The sequence below is a fragment of the Cucurbita maxima genome, unplaced genomic scaffold (genome assembly GCF_002738345.1).
Source record: "Cucurbita maxima cultivar Rimu unplaced genomic scaffold, Cmax_1.0 Cma_Scf00026, whole genome shotgun sequence".
Lineage (NCBI taxonomy): Eukaryota > Viridiplantae > Streptophyta > Magnoliopsida > Cucurbitales > Cucurbitaceae > Cucurbita > Cucurbita maxima.
In genome coordinates, this window is record NW_019272042.1 from 1,706,973 (window position 1) to 1,727,087 (window position 20,115).

General features: G+C 33.4%; 4 protein-coding genes across 6 annotated transcripts; 2 read left to right on the forward strand and 2 right to left on the reverse strand.

Moving 5' to 3' along the window:
• The first annotated feature begins 2,036 nt into the window (after nt 1-2,036).
• On the forward strand, nt 2,037-5,862 carry LOC111499132. Its single transcript, XM_023150616.1, has 4 exons — nt 2,037-2,129; nt 2,282-2,333; nt 3,146-3,964; nt 4,065-5,862. Exons 3-4 carry the CDS (start codon nt 3,146-3,148, stop codon nt 5,754-5,756), a joined length of 2,511 nt encoding a protein of 836 aa, XP_023006384.1. The 5' UTR covers nt 2,037-2,129; nt 2,282-2,333; the 3' UTR covers nt 5,757-5,862.
• A 941-nt stretch (nt 5,863-6,803) lies between these two features.
• On the forward strand, nt 6,804-9,796 carry LOC111499180. Its single transcript, XM_023150696.1, has 4 exons — nt 6,804-7,241; nt 8,404-8,528; nt 9,313-9,606; nt 9,715-9,796. The coding sequence occupies exons 1-3, from the start codon at nt 7,088-7,090 to the stop codon at nt 9,601-9,603; spliced, it is 570 nt and encodes a 189-aa protein (XP_023006464.1). The 5' UTR covers nt 6,804-7,087; the 3' UTR covers nt 9,604-9,606; nt 9,715-9,796.
• Nucleotides 9,797-10,410: 614 nt separating this feature from the next.
• Nucleotides 10,411-15,314, reverse strand: LOC111499135 (mitochondrial thiamine diphosphate carrier 2-like). Of its 3 annotated transcripts, none has more exons than XM_023150618.1 (8): nt 15,197-15,314; nt 14,724-14,879; nt 13,952-14,068; nt 12,844-12,955; nt 12,035-12,162; nt 11,454-11,606; nt 11,229-11,378; nt 10,411-10,711 (listed from the first exon to the last, which is right to left on the reverse strand). In XM_023150618.1, exons 2-8 carry the CDS (start codon nt 14,853-14,855, stop codon nt 10,493-10,495), a joined length of 1,011 nt encoding a protein of 336 aa, XP_023006386.1. In that variant the 5' UTR covers nt 14,856-14,879; nt 15,197-15,314; the 3' UTR covers nt 10,411-10,492. The 3 variants fall into 3 exon arrangements, with proteins under 3 accessions (XP_023006386.1, XP_023006387.1, XP_023006389.1); XM_023150619.1 differs by lacking the exon at nt 15,197-15,314 and adding an exon at nt 15,019-15,173; XM_023150621.1 differs by lacking the exon at nt 15,197-15,314 and having other exon boundaries at nt 14,731-14,794.
• Nucleotides 15,315-19,206: 3,892 nt separating this feature from the next.
• Nucleotides 19,207-19,812, reverse strand: LOC111499038 (polyadenylation factor subunit 2-like). The gene has a single exon (XM_023150482.1). The coding sequence runs from the start codon at nt 19,788-19,790 to the stop codon at nt 19,233-19,235; it is 558 nt and encodes a 185-aa protein (XP_023006250.1). The 5' UTR covers nt 19,791-19,812; the 3' UTR covers nt 19,207-19,232.
• Nucleotides 19,813-20,115: the final 303 nt, after the last annotated feature.

The following is a 20,115-nucleotide window of genomic DNA, read 5'->3' on the forward strand; positions in this document are numbered from 1 at the left end:
ATATATATATATATATATATATATATATATATATTAACTAAATTTTTGGAATAAAATAAAATATACTTAATTAAATCATAAACGAAAAAATATTAACTAATTATCCATATATAATATATATTTCTTTCCAACTAATTATTATAAGATATTATAATAAAATATTATAATTTGAATTGACGTAGATATTATCTACGACCATTTTTTCTTTTTAATTTAAAAATTGATTTTTAAATAGTTGAAACAAATTTATTACTCTCAAAATTTTAAAAAAGTATTTATGCTCGTACAAACCGCTACTAAATCGTAACATTTGTATAATATTATGTTAATGATTACATTAGAAATTTTATATCCCGAAAATATTATGTATTAAAAAGTTTGTATTAAATTTTAACCATTCACCCTATAGAAATGGAACTCACTAATTAATTAAAAACATAATTTTATTTTATAATTTTATAATTTTCTAAAAAATATTATTAGTAGTTGGAATGGGAATGAACACTAATTAATTAAAAACATAATTTTATTTTATAATTTTATAATTTTCTAAAAAATATTATTAATAGTTGAAATGTGAATTAACCCACTAATTAATTAAAAACATAATTTCATTTTATAATTTTATAATTTTTTTAAAAAATATTATTAATGGTTGAAATGGGAATGAACCCACTAATTAATTAAAAACATAATTTCATTTTATAATTTTATAATTTTCTAAAAAATATTATTAATAATTGAAATGTAAATATAACTCGTGATATTTTTTGATACAGTATAGATGTATAGAGTATTAAATAGATTTAGTTGAATATTTACATCTCTTTCTATTAAGAATGAGAAATATAAATATTAACGGGAAGATGTATAGAGTATTAAATAGATTTAGTTGTATAAATATTAAGATATAACTTATAAATTAATATCTACCGATAAGAAAAATATAAACTAATTAAATATTGAGAATAAAATAAAATATACTATAAATCAAATAATAAAAGAATACTATTAAGATATATTCTATAACTAATATACTCTCCAAATATTATATCTCAACAACGTCATATAAATAAAATAATAATATGGTTTGATATCTTTTGGAATTATTTATTTTACCTTTCCTAATTTAAACCCAGCAAATTTCAAAATTAAATAATTGTTATTTTATTTTATTCATAATTTTTAATATTTTCTATCCTCAATTCCACCTCTTTACCGTTGATTTTGGATAAATTTATGTGCTACATTAAACCATAACTAATTCACAATCTACTAATATGGTCCGTAATAATTAAAAATTATCAAATTTAACTAATATATATGAAAACGAAAGATTTAATATTAATACTCTTAAAACGTTTACGAGTATATTAATAGGAAGTATTTTTTAAGTTTTAAAAATTAGGTTGGGGAGTATATTTACAATTTTTTTTTTAACTGGTTAAAAATATTTTTTTAATGTAGATTTTTTTTTTTAAAATTGAAAATAATATTAAAACTTTTAAAAATTTAGATTTTTTTTTTATTTTATTAATTTATCAAATGTTTTATTACATTAAAATTTTCAAATTACCCTTAAATTCAATTTAGTATCTTACCTTTTTTATTAAAAAAAACATAATTTTCTTAATAAATTTTAATCATTTTTTTCTATATCCTCCATTTAAAATTTAAAATTTAAAATTTATTTCATTGAACTCCATTTATTTTTCATTTAACCAGTGAAAATTTTTTTTTTCTATATTATTACCTTTTATAATTTAGATACATTTTTCCTATATTATTAGTTTTTATAATTTAGATATTAGAAGTGTGCAAGTTAAAAATTAATAAAATATTAAATAAAAAAGGAGTTAAGTATTAATAAATTTATCAATTAAAAAAATGATTTTTTAATAATTTATATAAATTTAATAAATAATTAACAAAATCTAAAATAAAAAATATAAAATATAATAAATTATCAAATAAAATTTAAAGATTAAATAAAAGAGTAAATTCAACAGGTTTTACTTAGCTAAAGCTTAGCTTCTATACAGGGCCGGCCCAACTGCGGAGTCCTTCATTTTCAACCTCTCTCATTTGCGGCATGAAACAGAAATCTCAACTTTCTTTCTTGAACTCAGGTATCTATATATTTTTTCTCTTTTTTTCCTCTTTTTAATTAATATTTGTATAATAAACTGAGTATTGCTATATTCATGTTTGCGATTTTTGTTCTTCCTTATTCTCATTCTTCATAATCGGATGAAATCGAGGACTCAATTCTGTTTTGTAGGCTGATTTTTTACGTTGGCTTTTTGAGCTTTTTGCAGCTCTTTTCCATCAATGTAAGGTCGAATATTATTATAAGTTATCATTTATTTATTTTCTTTTAGGTTATTTATTCATCTTTTTTTACTATGCGATTCGTTCATTTACCGATGTTTGTGATTTTAATGGTTGTAATTCTCGCTTTAGGGATATTTGTTTGTAATGGCATTTGTTCGAGTAAGATTTTGTTTAGTTGTTTGGGTTTCTTTGTTTTGGTATCGAAAGTGGATCTGGATTGAATTAATTGACTTGATTTTGGAGCTTAATGTTTGGTTTATTATGTTTGTAAGAATTTCTGTTGAATTTTTGGATATTTGGTGGCTTTTCTTGTGAATTTGTGATGATTTTGGGAAGATATTTTGGGTTTCGATGAATTTTGTGGGCATTTTATGAATTGTGATTTTCTTTCAGCTCTTTTGAGTTCTTAATTACTTGATAGGTCATTCTAAGCAGTTTATATGAAATGTATCAGATTGGACTTGAAATTTTCTTATTATAGTGTAATTTTTGGACAGTTTTGTTGTTTGATAATTAAATTATTTTGTGATTTTTGATTTTATCTGTACATTATCTGATGTTAATGTTGGAGAAATTTAAGATTGCAAGAGAAGGTTGGCATTTAGGTTGAGAGATTCTAATGGTTTAAAGCTTACTGAAATGTGTTACTGCTGGAGTCTTAGTTTTTTGTGTCATTTCGAAATTTCATCCGTTGATTTCTAGATGTTAGCAGTGGAAAACGATCCAAAGCAAAGATCGTTAAGAGAATGTATGAATCTGCAAGTCTTGGTCAGAATATGTTGAGCTAAAACAGGTTTGTTTTCTTTGGCAGATGGATTTGGTCAAAGAAAATTACGGTGATGCCGATGACAATGAGGATGGATCTCCCGAACGGTCGGTTTCTCAGGAAAATTCTGAAATATGCGATGAATTTTCAGAACCAGAGGTTTCTCCTCGAGTTGGTGACGAATATCAAGTTGAAGTTCCTCCTCTGTTGTTGAAATCAGATATAAACTTGTTTCAGTGTTGCAAGGAGGCAGAAATTCAGGATAGTAGGCTCCATGAAGTTTTTGTTGGATTGCCCGTTCGGGTAATGTGGATTTCCGAGCAAGCTCATCGGATGGAACGTAAGCTATGTGAAGATACAGTTGAGAAATGCAACAGAAATGAGGTCTTGAAAGTTGAATCATTTGAAGATGAACAGGTAGGCAATGGCGCAAAGTCAAACATTGAGGCAACGGAAGTAACGACAGGCAGTACAATAGATGTCGCCTTGCCGAAAGAATCCGTGCTTGTGACAGATACAGATCAGAAGGATAATACCGATGACGGCTGTCTGGTTCCCGGTGTCTCGGGTGAGCCTTGGAGTGATGGAGAAGAGGCGAGTTTCCTTCTTGGTTTATACATATTTGGGAAAAACCTTGTTTTGGTGAAGAAGTTTGTTGGAAGCAAACAGATGGGGGATGTTCTGTCGTTCTACTATGGAAGGTTTTATCGGTCGGAAAAATACCGCCGATGGTCTGACTGTCGGAAAGCTCGACGCAGAAAATGTATCTTCGGACCGAGATTGTTTAAAGGTTGGAGACTACAGGAATTGGTTTCTCGGTTGCTTCCTCGTTTAGCAGAGGGTAACAAGAATGCATTAATGGAGGTATTGACTATGTTTCTTTTTCTTCAATCAAGACTATTTACTGCATTTGATTATTCTTTCGTTTTTCTCAATGAAAGTACGGTTTCTGTTGCACGGTCAGGTCACGAAAGCGTTCAGTGATGGCAAAAGTTCTTTTGAAGAGTATGTGTTTGCTTTGAAGGCTACGGTTGGAACGGAAGCTTTTGTCGAGGCAGTGGGGATTGGTAACGGGAAGCAAGATCTTACAGTAGTTTCGATGGATCCATTAAAACCGAATCACGTTTCTTCTCTCCGACCCGAGATACCAATTGGGAAAGCATGTTCTGCCCTTACTCCCTTGGAAATTGTCAACTATCTAACAGGTGATTTCAGGTTGAGCAAAGCCCGATCGAATGATCTCTTTTGGGAAGCTGTTTGGCCTCGTTTGCTTGCTCGGGGATGGCACTCCGAGCAGCCGAGGAATGTTTTTACTGCTGGTGCAAAGCATTCATTGGTCTTTCTCGTCCCGGGTATCAAAAAGTTTTCGAGGAGAAGGCTGGTAAGGGGAAATCACTATTTCGATTCTGTCAGCGACGTCCTTGGTAAAGTTGCTTTGGATCCTGGACTACTTGAGCTTGACAACAATGCCGACAATGGTAGTAAGAGCAAGGAAGAAAATGGGTGGACCGACGACTCAAAAATTGACCAAGATGATTTTCCTTCTCAACAACGCCATTGTTATCTCAAACCAAGAACTCCAGCCAACACCGATTTTGTGAAGTTTACTGTGATCGACACCAGTCTGGCTAATGGAAGTGCATCAAAAGTCCGAGAACTTAGAAGCTTACCACTTGGCGTACTAAGCGTTTCTACGTCGAGATCTCATTTTGAAAATAACGACCTATATTCTTCCAGTGAGTCAGTGGAGGATTCTGATTCCGAAGAGGACCGACGTTTCGGCAAGGCTGAAACTGCTGGTACCTCTCGAGCCTGGAGAAGAAACAAGAAACAAAAGGTCTACTCGAATGGACATTATTCTCCATCTGATTCTACTGATTCACCTGCAGAAGTTTTGAAGGAACACAGCTGCATACCATCCGATAGCACGCGTTCTCAGAACGGTATTGTGCACGAGTTTGGCCAAAAATCGAGATCGATCAATAAAGGAAAGCCTTCTAATGTTACCAAAAAACGCAGGAGACTAAACACTTTTGGTTCGAAGTGTACAAGTAATATTTCGGTACCTACCAAACCGAAAAACAATGCCTGCTGCTCTAAAGACGGTCCCGGGTCTAGTAAGAACGTCCTGCCTGGATGCAGTCCCATATCTAGCCATGATGGAAACCCGAATGATATCTCTCTCAATCAGTCTCGTGCCTTAATAGACATAAACTTGTCTGTTCCTCTCGACGCGAAAACCGACAAACCTATTATAATTCAAACGAGAGAAGAACAACCTGACCACACAAGCAAGGAACCAGACCATCCCAGTGTAGCTAGAACTTCTGAAGTCCCAAGCATTTATGATCAGCAACATTGTCTGACTTCGAGGAGAGTCAGTAGTCGGAACCGACCCCCAACAGCTCGAGCGCTGGAAGCAAGAGCTCTAGGATTGTTGGACGTCAAGCAAAAGCGAAAGCATAAAGATCCATTCCTGGAAGGGAACTCGATGATGAGGCCGCCACGACATGCTCGTCCAAAGGTAAGACCTACTGAGAACTTGGGAATTAGCATTGAAAAATTAGAGATTGAAGATAGAGCAGTAGTTAGTTCATGTAACAGTAACAGTAATAGCAATAGTAATAGTGAGGTGTTATCTAAGCTTGAAACTTAATCCCTCAAAAAGAATTTACTTCTTGATTTGTCTTATTTATTGTGGCATATATATTGGTATCACTCTTGAAGTCTTCTCTTTTCTATGCATCAACAACACTTGGATAGTCTAACCGAAACTCGTAGCTAATCCTTTGCTCTCGTGTTCTTTCCGAGTTTTTGTGGGGTTCGTTGTCTCTCGTGTTCTTGCTGAGTTTTCATGGGGTTCATTGTCTATCGTGTTCTTGTCGAGTTTCCGTGGTGATCGTCATCTCTCGTGTTCTTGTGAGTTTCCGTGGATTTCATCGTCTCTCGTGTTCTTGTCGAGTTTCTACGGGATCGTCGTTGGTAAATTTACATTTTTATTTATTATTTTGTCTTTTATATTGTAGGGCTAATCTCGAATGATCTTATATGTTCTAAGTTGTTCAAACGATATATTCTATCAGACTTATATATCTCTTCTTTGAAACGACTTTAGTTTATGAAATCTAGTATGGCTTGGAAAAAAGGTTGGTTTTTCAAAAAAAAAAAAATTAAATATCATTTTATTCCTTTAAATTTTTTTTGTCAAATTACTCTTTTGAACGAAAGTTATATAAATATTACAAATTTAGTTGATTTGTCCATTTAAAAGAAAAATCAAATCAATTCCCCTTTCAACAACGTTAACGGAAGTTAAAGATACTTGCTTATATATCTGTTGATCAACAAGCGAAGGGTCAAACTGGTATCAAATTCCACCGCGATGAATGAATCTTCCCCATCCCATCTAAGGACAGTTCTGGGAGACCCATATACCCGGGAAAGAATCCGCATTAGAGGTGATCAGAAAGGCAATCCCATCTATAGAAGGACACAGTGGGGAAGATAGTTTTGAGAAGGAGAAACGGCATGAGAAAGATGCGGTGGAGTTCGTCTCGGAATCAAGAAACCGAATAGGGGCAAAAATGAAGGATTGAATAATTTTACCAAAATTAATAAATTATAATATATATATATATTTCAAAAAGCTTCATTAAATGAGGTGTGAAAAAAAAACAGGTATAAATAAACAATGACCACGCAAAGTTTTCATTGCGTGGAGAATAATCGGATCGGCCACGTTCGCCATCCAGCGCTCTTTTATTTAAGTTCTCTCCGTAGCGGCTCGAGTTTCTACTCAGTAAAACCGAGTCCCGATTCACCGAGTCCACATTTCCTCTCCATTTCCCCCTGAAATTTTGTCGTAAAACCCTCCGTCTAGTAGGGTTCTTGATTCTTTACGCTTATTCCTTGACGAATTTCGTATGAATCTATATCTCTGATTCCAGTTCGTTTTGTGAGATCGTTGTTCGTTTCGAAGAAGGAAGGATGGGACAGGCATTTCGTCGAGCGGCTGGAAGAATAAAACCGGCTTCGAGCATCGACTCCTCTGCCTCTTCGTTGAAAATGGAGAGCGTCGTAGATCGAAAGCCTCCACCGCGTGCGGCCGAGAAGGCTCGGGAGAGCGGCTCGCTTGATTCTGGTAATTGTAATTTGTCAATCGTTTCCGGTGGCGTTTTCTCGGATTTGTTTGATTACTGTTCTAGTTTTCCTTCTGGCACTTTGAGACTCGAGGCTGAAGGTTCTCGAAGAAGGATTATGTAGGTTTCTCAGGTGAACTAAATGCAGCTTCGTAGGATTGTACGAGTTCTAAAATCATCTGATTTCGATAACGAGCTTCATTATTACTTTTTTTTTTTTTTTTTACAACTTCCTTTCTTTCCACTTTCTCTTATTAGCTTTTTTTTTCTTTTCTTTTTTCATTTCTTCATTAGGAATTGAATCTAAGTTCATTTAGTGTTGATTTGTTCATTACTTAAATACCTATTTCGTTTTTGTTTGTTGACTTCTGTCTCTCTGAACAAGAATATCTTCTTGTTAGTGTTAACCATTGTCTATCTTTCTTTTTAGTGTTTGATTTTGCAGAACTATGGATGAGGTTACTATTTAATGTGAGCGTTTCCTTCTGGTTACGGTTAATGTGATATTTTTGGTCCTGAACTTTGAGTTCACTTGCTTCTCAGATTGTGATTTTTTTCTTCTTTTTACACTATTTCTGTTAGTTGTATTTCTTGAGGCAAAAGTTGCATAGAGGCCAAAAAAATGCTCTGGATGCTAGAGATTAATGGACGGTTTTGTTTTCTTTCCTGAAGCATAATAGCAATTTCACTCTCTTTCTCCGTTGAACCAAATAGCAATTTGATTCTCTTTCTCCGTTGAACCAAATGCAGTTCCATAGAATTCTTACGAGTTCTATATAATCAGATTTCGATAATGAGCTTGATTTTTTGTGCGGTTAATCTGGAATGGCAGTAAACATCAAATTGGTTAGGTATTTGCCTATAAAGTTAGGAAAAAAATCTGAGTAATAGCTTTCTATACTGCATGTAAATCGATAAGCAGTGTGAAAAGTCACTCCAAAGTAAGTTTAGGTCAATCTGGAAGAGTAGTATACATTGAATTGGTGAGGAAATTGCCTATAAAATTAGGAAAAGATCTGAGTAATAGCTTTCTATAATGCATGTAAATCGTAAAGCAGTATCTAACGTCACTCCAAAGTCAGTTTGGCGATTGTTTTTTCTGAAGGGAATTGATTCATAGGATGTAATATATTGAATGCTGACCGATTCCAATTGTTAATTCAGGTGACGTCTTGGGAAGTAATTCTGGAAATGTGCTCGAAGAACGAGATCCACAGTTTGATGCCATGCTTAGCCAAATGGCAGGTCGAATTAGATCCAAGCCTGGAGGAAAACTTGAGATGGGGGAGGTAAGCTTCCATAAGAAGCTTCCGAATTACTTTTTATAGTATAAGGCATTGAATATAAATTTTAGACTTCTTCCATCTTCCGGTGCTCTCTATTCTTTTTTCCATTAATAATCCTTGAAGTCTGACCAGTCCTAGAGTCAGCTGGTGTAATTATACTGAAAAATTTCTTAAAGATCAATATAAATTGCAAGTAAATATCATCCAATTTCTCCAGTCATTTGATAACTAGTCAATCTTTTTGATAAACGATCACTATAGCAGACACTAATTTAAATTCGTGATTTCATAAGCATATAATTTAATAGTCTGTCTCTATATTTGTTAGGAGAAAAAAAATCCAAGCTACACTACAATATAAAAAAGTTCAATTTGCCTCAGAGATTAGGACTACTTATTACCTTTTCTTTTCATGAATCAAAAGCTTTGGTGGTAGATCAATCAGAAGTGTTATATGTATGTATGTATATATATATATATACTATTGTTGAGGAGGTTAGTTTTGTTCTTTGATTTGGAAGAGAACTCTCTAATCCTCCTTATTCAAATCAATTTAGGCAAAGGGATCGTTATTTTCTTTGGCTTTCTGGATATTGCCCCTTCCCTTCTTCTTTAATCAAATGTCTGTCTCCTGAATGTGTGCATATTTATCTATCTATCTATATATGTAATTGCTGTTTGTAATATTGTGTTTGATCAATGCCCTCTATTTAAGAACTTACGATTTTAAAACAAGTCTTTTATGCGCGACGATTTTCCAATTTGTGTGATTTTGATGATGAAATAGGCTTCCGTGGTGGAGAGGTACAACAGACCAATGCCAAAGCTACGAAATACAGATTTAAAATCGAGTAAATACGAGGATCGCCCAGCCCCACCAGGAACTCTAAACGTAGCACAGATGCGCCACATAATTCTCCTGCACGAAGGGAAGGCTGATGATCATGATGGGCCAATGGGAGTTAACCAAATTGCTGAAAGGTATAATGTGGGCGTTTCTCAAATACGGACGATTTTGCAGTTTCTGTCTCTGCCTCCAGAGGACAGTCTCCGAGACAAAAAGAAGGGTTCTAAATAACAGGTTATTTTTACTTATTTATTTATTTGTTTGTTGGGACTGAGCTTTAGATTTTGGTTTTTCTGTACTAAAATTTGGATGTCGTTTTTAACATGCTGAAACTGCTTTCAGGAATGGAGCCAAGAAAACAAAGGAAGGGGCATTTGCTCCTTGAGCTTTTTAAAAAATAAAGGTTTTTATAATTCTCTTCTAATTTTTGTCTTCTTAATTATATTGGTGGCAGATTACATCAGGACAAAAAAATAAAAAAAATAAATAAAAATAAATAAAAATCTTAGTTTCAAGTTTATTGTCTTAACCTATTTTGTATGGGTTTAATTTCAAGTTTAGTTCTCGAGTTTTTCAACTATGCCTTTTTAATTACCAATCAGATTCGTAGACTTTCAATTTTGTTTTCAGTAGGTCAATAAACTTTAAAAAGTATAATTTATTTTTAATAAGGTTTTGACTATAGACTCAATTTTAATTTATAGTCTAGGTATGCTAATTGATTAAGTTTTTTTTTTATTTTATTTTATATCTAATAGATTCTTAGATAAGGGTGCCTATTAGATTTTTTTTAAAATTGGTAACTTTAGAAAATTATGTAGTAGTTTATAAGTCTATATGTATGTTGCTTGTTTTAATATTTTTTCTTGTTTTCTTGCACAGTCTTTTATCTTTATTTTTATCTTTGAAATTCTTAACTAAATTCTTACAATAAAAATTAAATCATTTTTATAGTATTTAAAATTTAGCTCGAATTTTGAGAACAACGATAAAATAACATTAATAACAAAATAAAGAGATTAGAAGTTGCGTTTGTAAGGTTTGAAACAAGAGTCCAAAATCCTGAAACTAAACTTGCAATTATTTGTGACTTAATAAATATATAAAGAAAGGAAAAAAATTATGAGGAAATAGAAAGAAGCCAGTCCGAGATAGTGTCGAACGCCAGAAATGTGACGGCGCCAGCAGGGGCTGCCTTAACCGTTGAGGGTATGATGCCTTTATAGAGCCCCGCCGTTCCTTCGCTTTTCATAATTCTCCGTAAAGCATCAATCATGTTCCTGTAAGCATCTTGTTCTACCCTCGCCCCGTATCTCGGATGCCTTTGTAGCCCTTCGATCTGTGCAATTTGATAAAATGGAAATTAATACCTTTCACAAGGTTGTGTAGGAACAATTAAAAATGAAATAAACCAAATCTTTAAATCTTTTAAAAACTTCTTTAATAAATAGATATACATATGTATATATGTGTATATATAAGAGTGAAGTAAGGTTTAAATTAAATTCGGAAGGAGTTCTAAATGTAAAAAGAACTACATTAAATTATAAATTAGTTGTTTGTGTCTACAATCTAGATTAAAATTTGCATCTAATAAGTAAATCATTAACCGTTCCATTAATCTTTCGATTTTGCGTTTGCGTCCAATAAATTCGTATGTTAAATAGATCGAAAACTAACTAGACACAAAATTAAAAGCTTATATTTTAAGTTTTAAAAGTTAAAAACGCTTCAATATAAACTTTTTAAAATTCCAAAGCTTCATTAAAAAAATTTAAATTTTTTTAAAGTTCATGAATCTATTTAATATAAATGTTTAATGAACATTATATTAATAACAAAGAGAGCAAACGTACCTGAAATCTTTTCTTAACCACATCAAGTGGATGGCAAACAAGTTTTGCACAAGTCCCAGCAGCCAACCCGCAAAGTAAAAGTTGAAAACTTGAAAGGCCATCTTTCCTATTAGTTGCTCCAGAATTAGGGTAGTGGCGGTGGTTCCAGGACTGTAAAATCATTTCAAGGAAAACTATGAGAAAAGAAAGCAAAGAACATGTACAACAATGGTACAGTAAACTTGCCATAGTCCATCGCCTGAACGTGTCATAGGTGCCGAACTGTAGACCCGCGTATGGAATAATCTCAACAAGTGTAGGTGACAATCCAGCGTATAGTCCTCGAAACCCCCGGGTTTGGAATATATCAATAAAGGCAGACCTCATGGATGGATAAATCTGCATGTTTAAGCAGGCTCATCATTCTTGCATCAAGAAACATTCTAAGAGAAATCTTTTACTAAAACTGCATGTGCAGATGCAATGAGCATTTGTTGCTATAGCCACATTACTCAGTTACTAACTACATCGGTACTCGTAGTACTGATTCGATCGAAAATTGTAAATTATCGACACTGAAACAAAGACTCAAAAGGCTTCTTGGCAAAGAGTCATGGAAATAAAAGGATTATAAGAAGCTGATGCTCAAATAAAATTGTTTGTACGCGTTTGTCGACACCTATCTTCTTCATTCCCTTTCTCTGAAAAAGAATATAATGTATTTCTATATCCTATACAGGGTGGGACAATATATTGATTGCTTTATATATTCTACACAGTTCAGTTCGTGACATAAGATAAAATGAGTCGTTCATCAAATTCAATACCTTAGGTTCACCTTGTGATGCCAATATCGTTCGAAGAAGATCAAATGGATATGATCCAACAGTTGCTGCACACCCGGCCAGTGCCCCACTGATATAAGAAAGATAAGGGTTCAATTGTATGTGGACCTCTGCATCAGATGAAAACCAGATAATATCAATAAATAAAAACAGAAGCAAGTTTATTCTGCATGCCAAGTAGTTTTAGCATCTAATATCTGAAGAAAGGAACCTATGTAACCAAACAAAGCATCAACTATCTGGTTTCCAGCAAGAAAATTGGATGAGGAGATCTCAAAATTTGCTAAAAAACCGATCCTTGTTTACCGACCACACATTGTCTAACCAAACTCAATTCTCTCTTGATATGTTCCTCAAAAAATTCGATTCGTGCAGATTCTTCCCCCAACTAATGAAGAGGTCTCAGCGAAATTGCCACATGATGAGGGGATGAAGGAAGGGAGAAGGCATTTATTTATCCTTAATTTTTACTTTTATAACTAGGGGTGTCTGAATAGTTTAGGCAAAGGCCAGGAAATGGTTTGATCCTCCAACATTTTTATCGCCTATTACTTGAATGGTATTATCCTAGATGGTCACTATGATTGAACCTCAAAATAATTAGATATGATTTTGTAGGAGCACCTTAAATCTATATCCACCATTTATTTTATCCCTCCTAAACCTTATCCATATTGCAGTCTCTTTTTACTTCAACCACCACTCCTCGTGTGGGTGTAGTATGCAGCAACGTGTTGGTCGAAGGTATATGCCTAAAATAGTTGAAGTATTGGCTATATTCTATATAGTACCTGTCTTAGAAGAACCAGCAGCATATGTTTTCATTCTATGTAACACGGTAAATTGTATAGCTGTATATGGCATAACCATGAGCAGAGCAGGAACATTACCACGCCAAAAGCCCTACAAAAGATAACTCTGAATTAAAGAAAGAAGAAATATTTGTTTGAGGATACAATTGTCGGGAGGAAAAAAAAAAAAAAAACTAGGAAGTATATGACGCCACAGTATATCCTGAAGAAAGTTGAATAGAAGTGGAATCTCTCCAAGTAAACAAAAATATTCTCTATGTCACTCATCAGATTCAATGAAAGGTGAAATGGTAAAAACATTCAGAAATTATAGGGATTCGAGTCACTAAATATGTGCACAATGCTAGTTTCTGATGATACAAGAATAGGGCTGTAGGCAGCATACAAATGTACAGAAACAAGCCATAAGGATTGGAAGCCTTCAAAGGCAATTAATACAAATTAAAAGCTTTACTCAATCAAGTATGACACAGTATTAGTATGATTTAATAAGTAGTAATTAGGTCACAAGTAAACGAAGAATGAAGTAAACGGTGGATTAGAATAAAGCTTTTCTCATCCGGATTTTTTAATCAGCCCTGAGCACTGTATGTGTGCAAGAGGTATGCCGGGTAAGCTTTCGTCAAATCCCTGTTTTGTTTGAAGAGGCAACGTTGTGTGGATTTTTTCTGAATTAGCTACCAATCAATATTTATTTTGTAAACCAATTTTCATCCAATCTCCATACTTGCAATTACTTCGTTCGACGTCTCATTGGTTTCATCAAAGAGCTTTCAAGACCATTTGATTAGAAAATACATCAACACTCCTCTTCCTTGTTCTCATTCCCTATTCCTCCATTATTAGTTATTAAGGACACTACATAATTTTGCTCAAGTATCTCTTCCCGCAAAAATATATATATATATATATATATATATATATATATATATGAAACCTCATATATCTTTCTAAATGTAAAACAATAAAGTGCCAATTGCAGTCATTCCTACACTACATCTTTTCATGAAGGGGACTGATAATCAAGCTGATCGACATAATATGTTGATTGGAGAATACATATAACATGATTTTTAAACAAGCATACCGGTAAGCCTTCCTCCCTGAAAATATCCTTTGTTGCTTGGATCATGCCGGTGTACTTTGATGGCCCAGACAAACTTCTTTGAACCAAAGCCCATGAAGTTATCGGCTCCAGTTGAACCTACAAAACGAACATGAACATAAGCATTCATCACAGTGTAATTAAATTACACGGAGAGATACAGATATGCAAAACTAAGAGTAGAACTCTCGTAGCATAGCAGGCAATGGCACTGGAAATTTACTCCGCAGCAAGCAGGATTGAGAGTTTATCCCTCGCAGAAAAATGCAAAACAAGGAAGCTAACAATCAATGAATTCTACATGAAACTACATTTGGCAGCAGATGACAGTTACATTAATTGCAAAGCCTGAAATGAAGAAACTATTTCTACATAGGAAATTCCATACGTAAAGAGTTCAGTTCGAAGTTGGAACAAACAAAATCTGCATATCCACACCTCTAACCTGCTATGCAAGAAAAAGCCATAGAAGAACGCTGAAAAGAAGTGAAATGAACAACATCGAAGAAAGAAAAAAATCGCTATCAATTTTGAGACCAGCAACAGATTGAAACTTCCAACTAAATTATAAAACCACAAATTCATCCAGCATCACTATTTCTTTCTTCGCGGGAGGAGAAAAAAACATGATGTTCAATTTCGCACTTACAGCCAATAAACATAAAATCTTAATTCGCGGCTAACATTTCATTCTTCTCTCTTATACTCTTCCTAAAAAAATCAAACAATTGCAGCAAATGGAACCAAAATCGACCTGAAACCTGATCTTAATCACGTCGAGAGGAGACGTGACCGTCCGAGACACACAACCAGCAATTGCGCCAGCCGTCGAATCGATCATCGCGCGCTTCAACTGTCCTGGCTCCACCATCGGCGGAGAAACCATACCTCCTCAGGTTCGAACAAAAACCTAAAACATCGACGACCTCAACATCAGGTATACAAACAACGAAGAACTCAAACTTCACAATACAACGCACATTTTCAAGATCAATGCGATACACAAAAGAACCGCTAACGACTAATAAAAAACAAAATCCAATCCTCACAGATACAGAAAACAAGCGAAACGATATCGCTATAAATCCAGGCGATCGAGTGAAGCAAAGAGAATAAAAATTAAAGAAGCCTCGTGTTCCAGGGAAACGTCGATTTCACGGATCATTCAAACTGCCAAACGATGTGGAATAGATTATTACACAAATGGAAAGTAGAGACGAAAAAGACCTGGAAAAGGCGGTTAAATTAGTGGAGAATCGAAGAGCCGCCATTGAATGCGTCGAGGGAAAGAGAAATGGAGAGAGAGAGAGAGAGAGAGAGAGAGAGAGAGGTCTGTATGAAAGGATTGCGAAAGGAGAAAAAAAGGACAGATTGAAGAGAGATTTTCATGGCGCAAAAATTGAAATGATGAATGTGATTTATTTATTTATTTTAATTCGATTAGCATGATTTACAAACACCCAATAATGCAACATTTTTCCCAATTAAAAATTAAAACGAACAAATAAAAATGAAATAAAAAAATTAATTTATCTTTCAATTTCATAATGTAATTTTAATCTTAAATATTGCAATTTTAACAATCTATTCTAAATATCGTTCAAATAAATTTAATTATCTACTAAATTTAATTTAATTAATTTATTATTATTATTATTTATTTATTTTTTTTGTTGAGAAAAACGTTAAAAATTTTTATTTTATTCAAAATTTTGAAGTTTTTAAGTTATTTATTAATTTAATTGTGCACAAGTCAAATTTATTACCTTATCAGTCAAATTTCATCATATTGCCTCACTTAATTTATGATATAAGATGCCTACAGATATATCAAGATCTAAATTTGAATGGATTACTAGTCCTGGTCAGTGACCACTATCTTTGCACTAGCGGTCCAACAAAGAAGAATGGGTTATAGGTCCAGGTCAGAGACCACTCTCTTTGTACTGGTGGTCCAACACAAAAGAATGGGTTATTAGTCCTGGTCAGAGACGACTCTCTTCACACAGGCGGTCCAACAAATAAGTAAAGTAGTGATCTCTTTCTTTGCATTACGAATGACACGTTTTACCAGCACCATCTTTGTATCCAAAATCAATTAGTTTGTGAATCTTTTTTTATATTATTATTGTTTTGATAAAAATTAGTACACTAGTGAACCCCAACTGAATTGAGGTTAAATAGGAATGAAATTTAAGATTTTTAGGTCAGAAATTTGTAATAGGACAAATTTGTCCTTTCATTTCTAATTTTAAAATTCAAAAAATTCGAGATTTGTAGAGATTGTTTATGGATGATTTCTACTTTTTCTCAAATACACATTTAATCCATAAAAACGTGCATACATCAACAGCATGGATGGTAGAGACGTGACAGTGGCAAAGGCATAGACGGGCAATCGAGAGATATCGAGGTGGCAAGAAGAATGAGAGTTGTCTGCCGACATAGAGCACTTACAATAAATGAACTGTGGATAGGGGTGAAATGTCACTCGAACCCAAAACTAACTAAGATTGTAGGAATGTGCCGATGTCACAGGAGGGTCGGCCATTACCCCCGGTGTAAGTAAGCGGTCCAAGATCTGCAGCCATTTCTCCTATTAAAACCTCACAAACCAATCCACCGAGCAATGCCTCTCCCGCTACTAAAATCTTACTCATTCCCGATTTCTTCTCCTTTTCAACTACAACCGGCGCTGGCGGATACCCGGGTGGTTGTTAATATCCATAATGTGGAGTGTTGTACGGAGTATACGGCGGAGGAAATCCAGCCGCTGGTTGCGGTGGAGGATACCAGCACCAAACGACGCCGTCGAGGCACTGACGAATTTCCCGCCAAATTTATATTCAAAATTCAAAACGAGTTTTATCCGTTTTTTTTTTTATAATTTTTTTTTATTTTTTATTTTACAGAATTTAGTTTTATAAAAATTAGACAGATAGTTTTGAAATTCATTTAAAAAAATAAAAAAAATTCCCATCAAATAACGGATGGAAATTAATTTAATAGCTATTGTATAATAATTAAAATATGAATATAATAGAATTATAATTATTATAAAATACTAAAATCATTGTTACTATATATATTTCATTTCAAATGCATAATCTATTTTTATATATCAGTGTCCCTATAAATTTAAAAAACTTTGGAATGGTTTATAAATCAAATTTAAAATTTAAGGGTGAAAATAAAATATTATAAAATTTAGTGGCGTAATTGAAATTTACTCAAAAATTTAAGGATATTTTTATAATTTCAAAGAAAAGATAACAAATATTTAGTGTTTCATTATTTAATTATAAAATATTAAACAAAAAAATATGATAAATACTAACATGGGAAGAAATAAAACGACCGAGTCTCAGTTTACTTTTTTTTTCTCTCATTAAAATATATCGAAATTATATTTTATGATTCAAAATAAATATTTTTGAATTATTATTTTTAATTTTGTAAACTAAATTGCAAATTTAGAGATGAGGGCAAGGAGGAGAAAATTGAAATAGAATTGATTTTATTTTTTAAAAAATTAGCCACAAAAACAAAGAAAAAAAAAACTTTGGAGTAAGGAGGAAGCACGTGAAAATCTAGACTGATTGTTGAGCCCACTTCGACTCAGGTACACCATCGGAGTCATTATATAATGAACGGGACGACCCTAATGTTGGCAAAGTCAACTTATTGAATGGTAAGAAAAGTAGACATGAAAATCGGTGCAACAAAACTAAAAGGGTCATTCCATTTAAGGCTAGCCTGTGTGGTTATGAGGGAGGCACGTGCGGTCTCGTGTCTGAGTCAATTGGTCAGACAACGATGACTTCACTCATTAGATTAATATTAACCACCTATCACGAAATCAAATAGGTTGAGCTTTAAAATGTGGTAATAATATCTTTTTTTTTTAAAATGAAAAATGTTAAAATTAAATATATTTTCTATAATGTCGTTGGAGACAATAATTTAATACTTGGAGTGAAACACAATGTACACATCAGATTAATTAATTATATGTATATATATATATATATATATATATATATATATATATATATATATATATATATATATTTTAAACGACTTTACCTCTCAAAGAAAAAATTGAAGGAAGATTGGAAGGCATCAACACGTTTGTGACAGATTCCACGACTTGTTAGTTCTTTTTATTTATCACAAAAGGTTGTTATCATTATTATCATTATAATATTATATTATATTATATATATATATATATATATATATCAATAATTAAGAATTAACTCCTCAATTTTATATTGAAAAAATATATCAAAACTCATTTTAACCTAATTAAAGTGGGTAATTAGAATTTTTATCGTTTAAATTGACTTAATAAATTACATTTTTCTCATATATTTATGTTATATTTTTTTTATTTTATAGATTAATATCATTATTGACCAATTCAATTAAAATAACCTCCCATAATTTTTTGAATTTTTTTACCAAACAAATGAGAGTTGTATTTTTATTTATATATTATTTATAATGTCTCTAGAAAGATCTATGTCTATCTACAACGACAATTGAGGCTACGAGCTCTATAGCAAAAATGAAAGAGAGCTTCTGACTCACAATTCTTCCGAGTTTCATATCGAAAATGGAGAGAATAAAGTTTAGAAAAAAGAAAAAAAATTAAATAAATTATCCCAAGTCTGCTTCACACCAGCAACGTTTTCGCAAGAAGGTAAGGTGGTAAGCAAGTAATATGTCGTGGTTACCTCGAGGCATTATCTTATTAAGCTAGTAACTGTTGGTCGGTTGTTGATGAAGAGAAGTCAACTAGCAAGCTAAAATTATGGATCGGGTAAGATAAATAATTGAATATTCCTTTTATTCTAAAAGTTGATGCTTTGATTCTCTCACTTTAACAATTATTGAGCTGAAATAGATATACATTGAAGTTGATCTTATCCTCGTCTATGACCCAAACAAATCTCATAAACAATGTATAAGCCGTATATTTTTAACATTCTCGATTATCTTTTTAACTATGTATTTGACTAAATTCGTAACTAACACGGGTGTTAATATGTGTAGATAGAGAGAGGGCAAACACATTTAAACATTTAACTTAGTCAATCACATTTAAACATCAAACTTGCCCAAACAAGGACGAACAAAATATAAATTAAAGCCATGCCATAAATGTTCATAAATTTTTTTTTTTTAAAAAAAAAAACTGCAGAAAATAAATAATAAATTGCAGAAAAGCACAATTGTGGGATATAATAATATTTTTATATCAGCCAATGGTTCCGAGCAAATCAATGCTATCGGACACAGATTGCATCCTTGCATCGCACAATTGATCAAATCCGCCGCCGGTGGCATCGGAAAATAACTCAAACGACGGCGCTGCCGCCCCAGCATCCGCCGCAAAATCGCCGAGCAAAAGCCCTCCGACAACTCCACCGAGCAACCCCGCTCCTAATCCAAGCATTTTACTCTTTCCTTTCTTTTTCTTACCCGTCGTTGGAGCATTGGTCGCTGGCGGATATCCCGGCAGTGGTGGACCATAAACATAAGCCGGCGGCGGTGGCGGATGATGTGGATAACCGTAGGCTTGTGGAGCGTAGGGCCCAGTGTTGTACGGCGGTGGATACGCGCCGTACGGTGGTGGCGGCGACGGATATCCACCGTATCCAGGCATTGGAGGCGGCGGAGCATATCCTGCAGGTGGATATCCGCCGCCGTAGTTTGGTGGTGGAGGATATACCTCCGGTGGATGTCCGATTCCTCGGGTGGGGTAAGAGGCGGCTGGCTTTGCATTGTCCTTAGACGACGTCGTTGAATACTCCATTTTCAACAGAGACACAGAGAAAATGGTCTCTTTTGCAAAGCTGAAGTGAAAATCGATGCCTTTAAATAGAAACTCGGAGTCAACGGATTAGCAAAAGTCAACGAGTAGCTCTCAACGGAAATTTAGTTTAATTTTATTAAATATAATTCAAAATTTAAAGGAATCAAACGACGGAGTCTTATTGGTTTACTGGGTACAACTTAATGAGAAGAAGACAAAATTAACAACCAAATTGAATTTAATTATTAATAATCAATTATTAAATATTAATTATATTTAGCGTTTACTTTTATTTTTCTTCTCGTAGTTTATACATAGGTGCTTA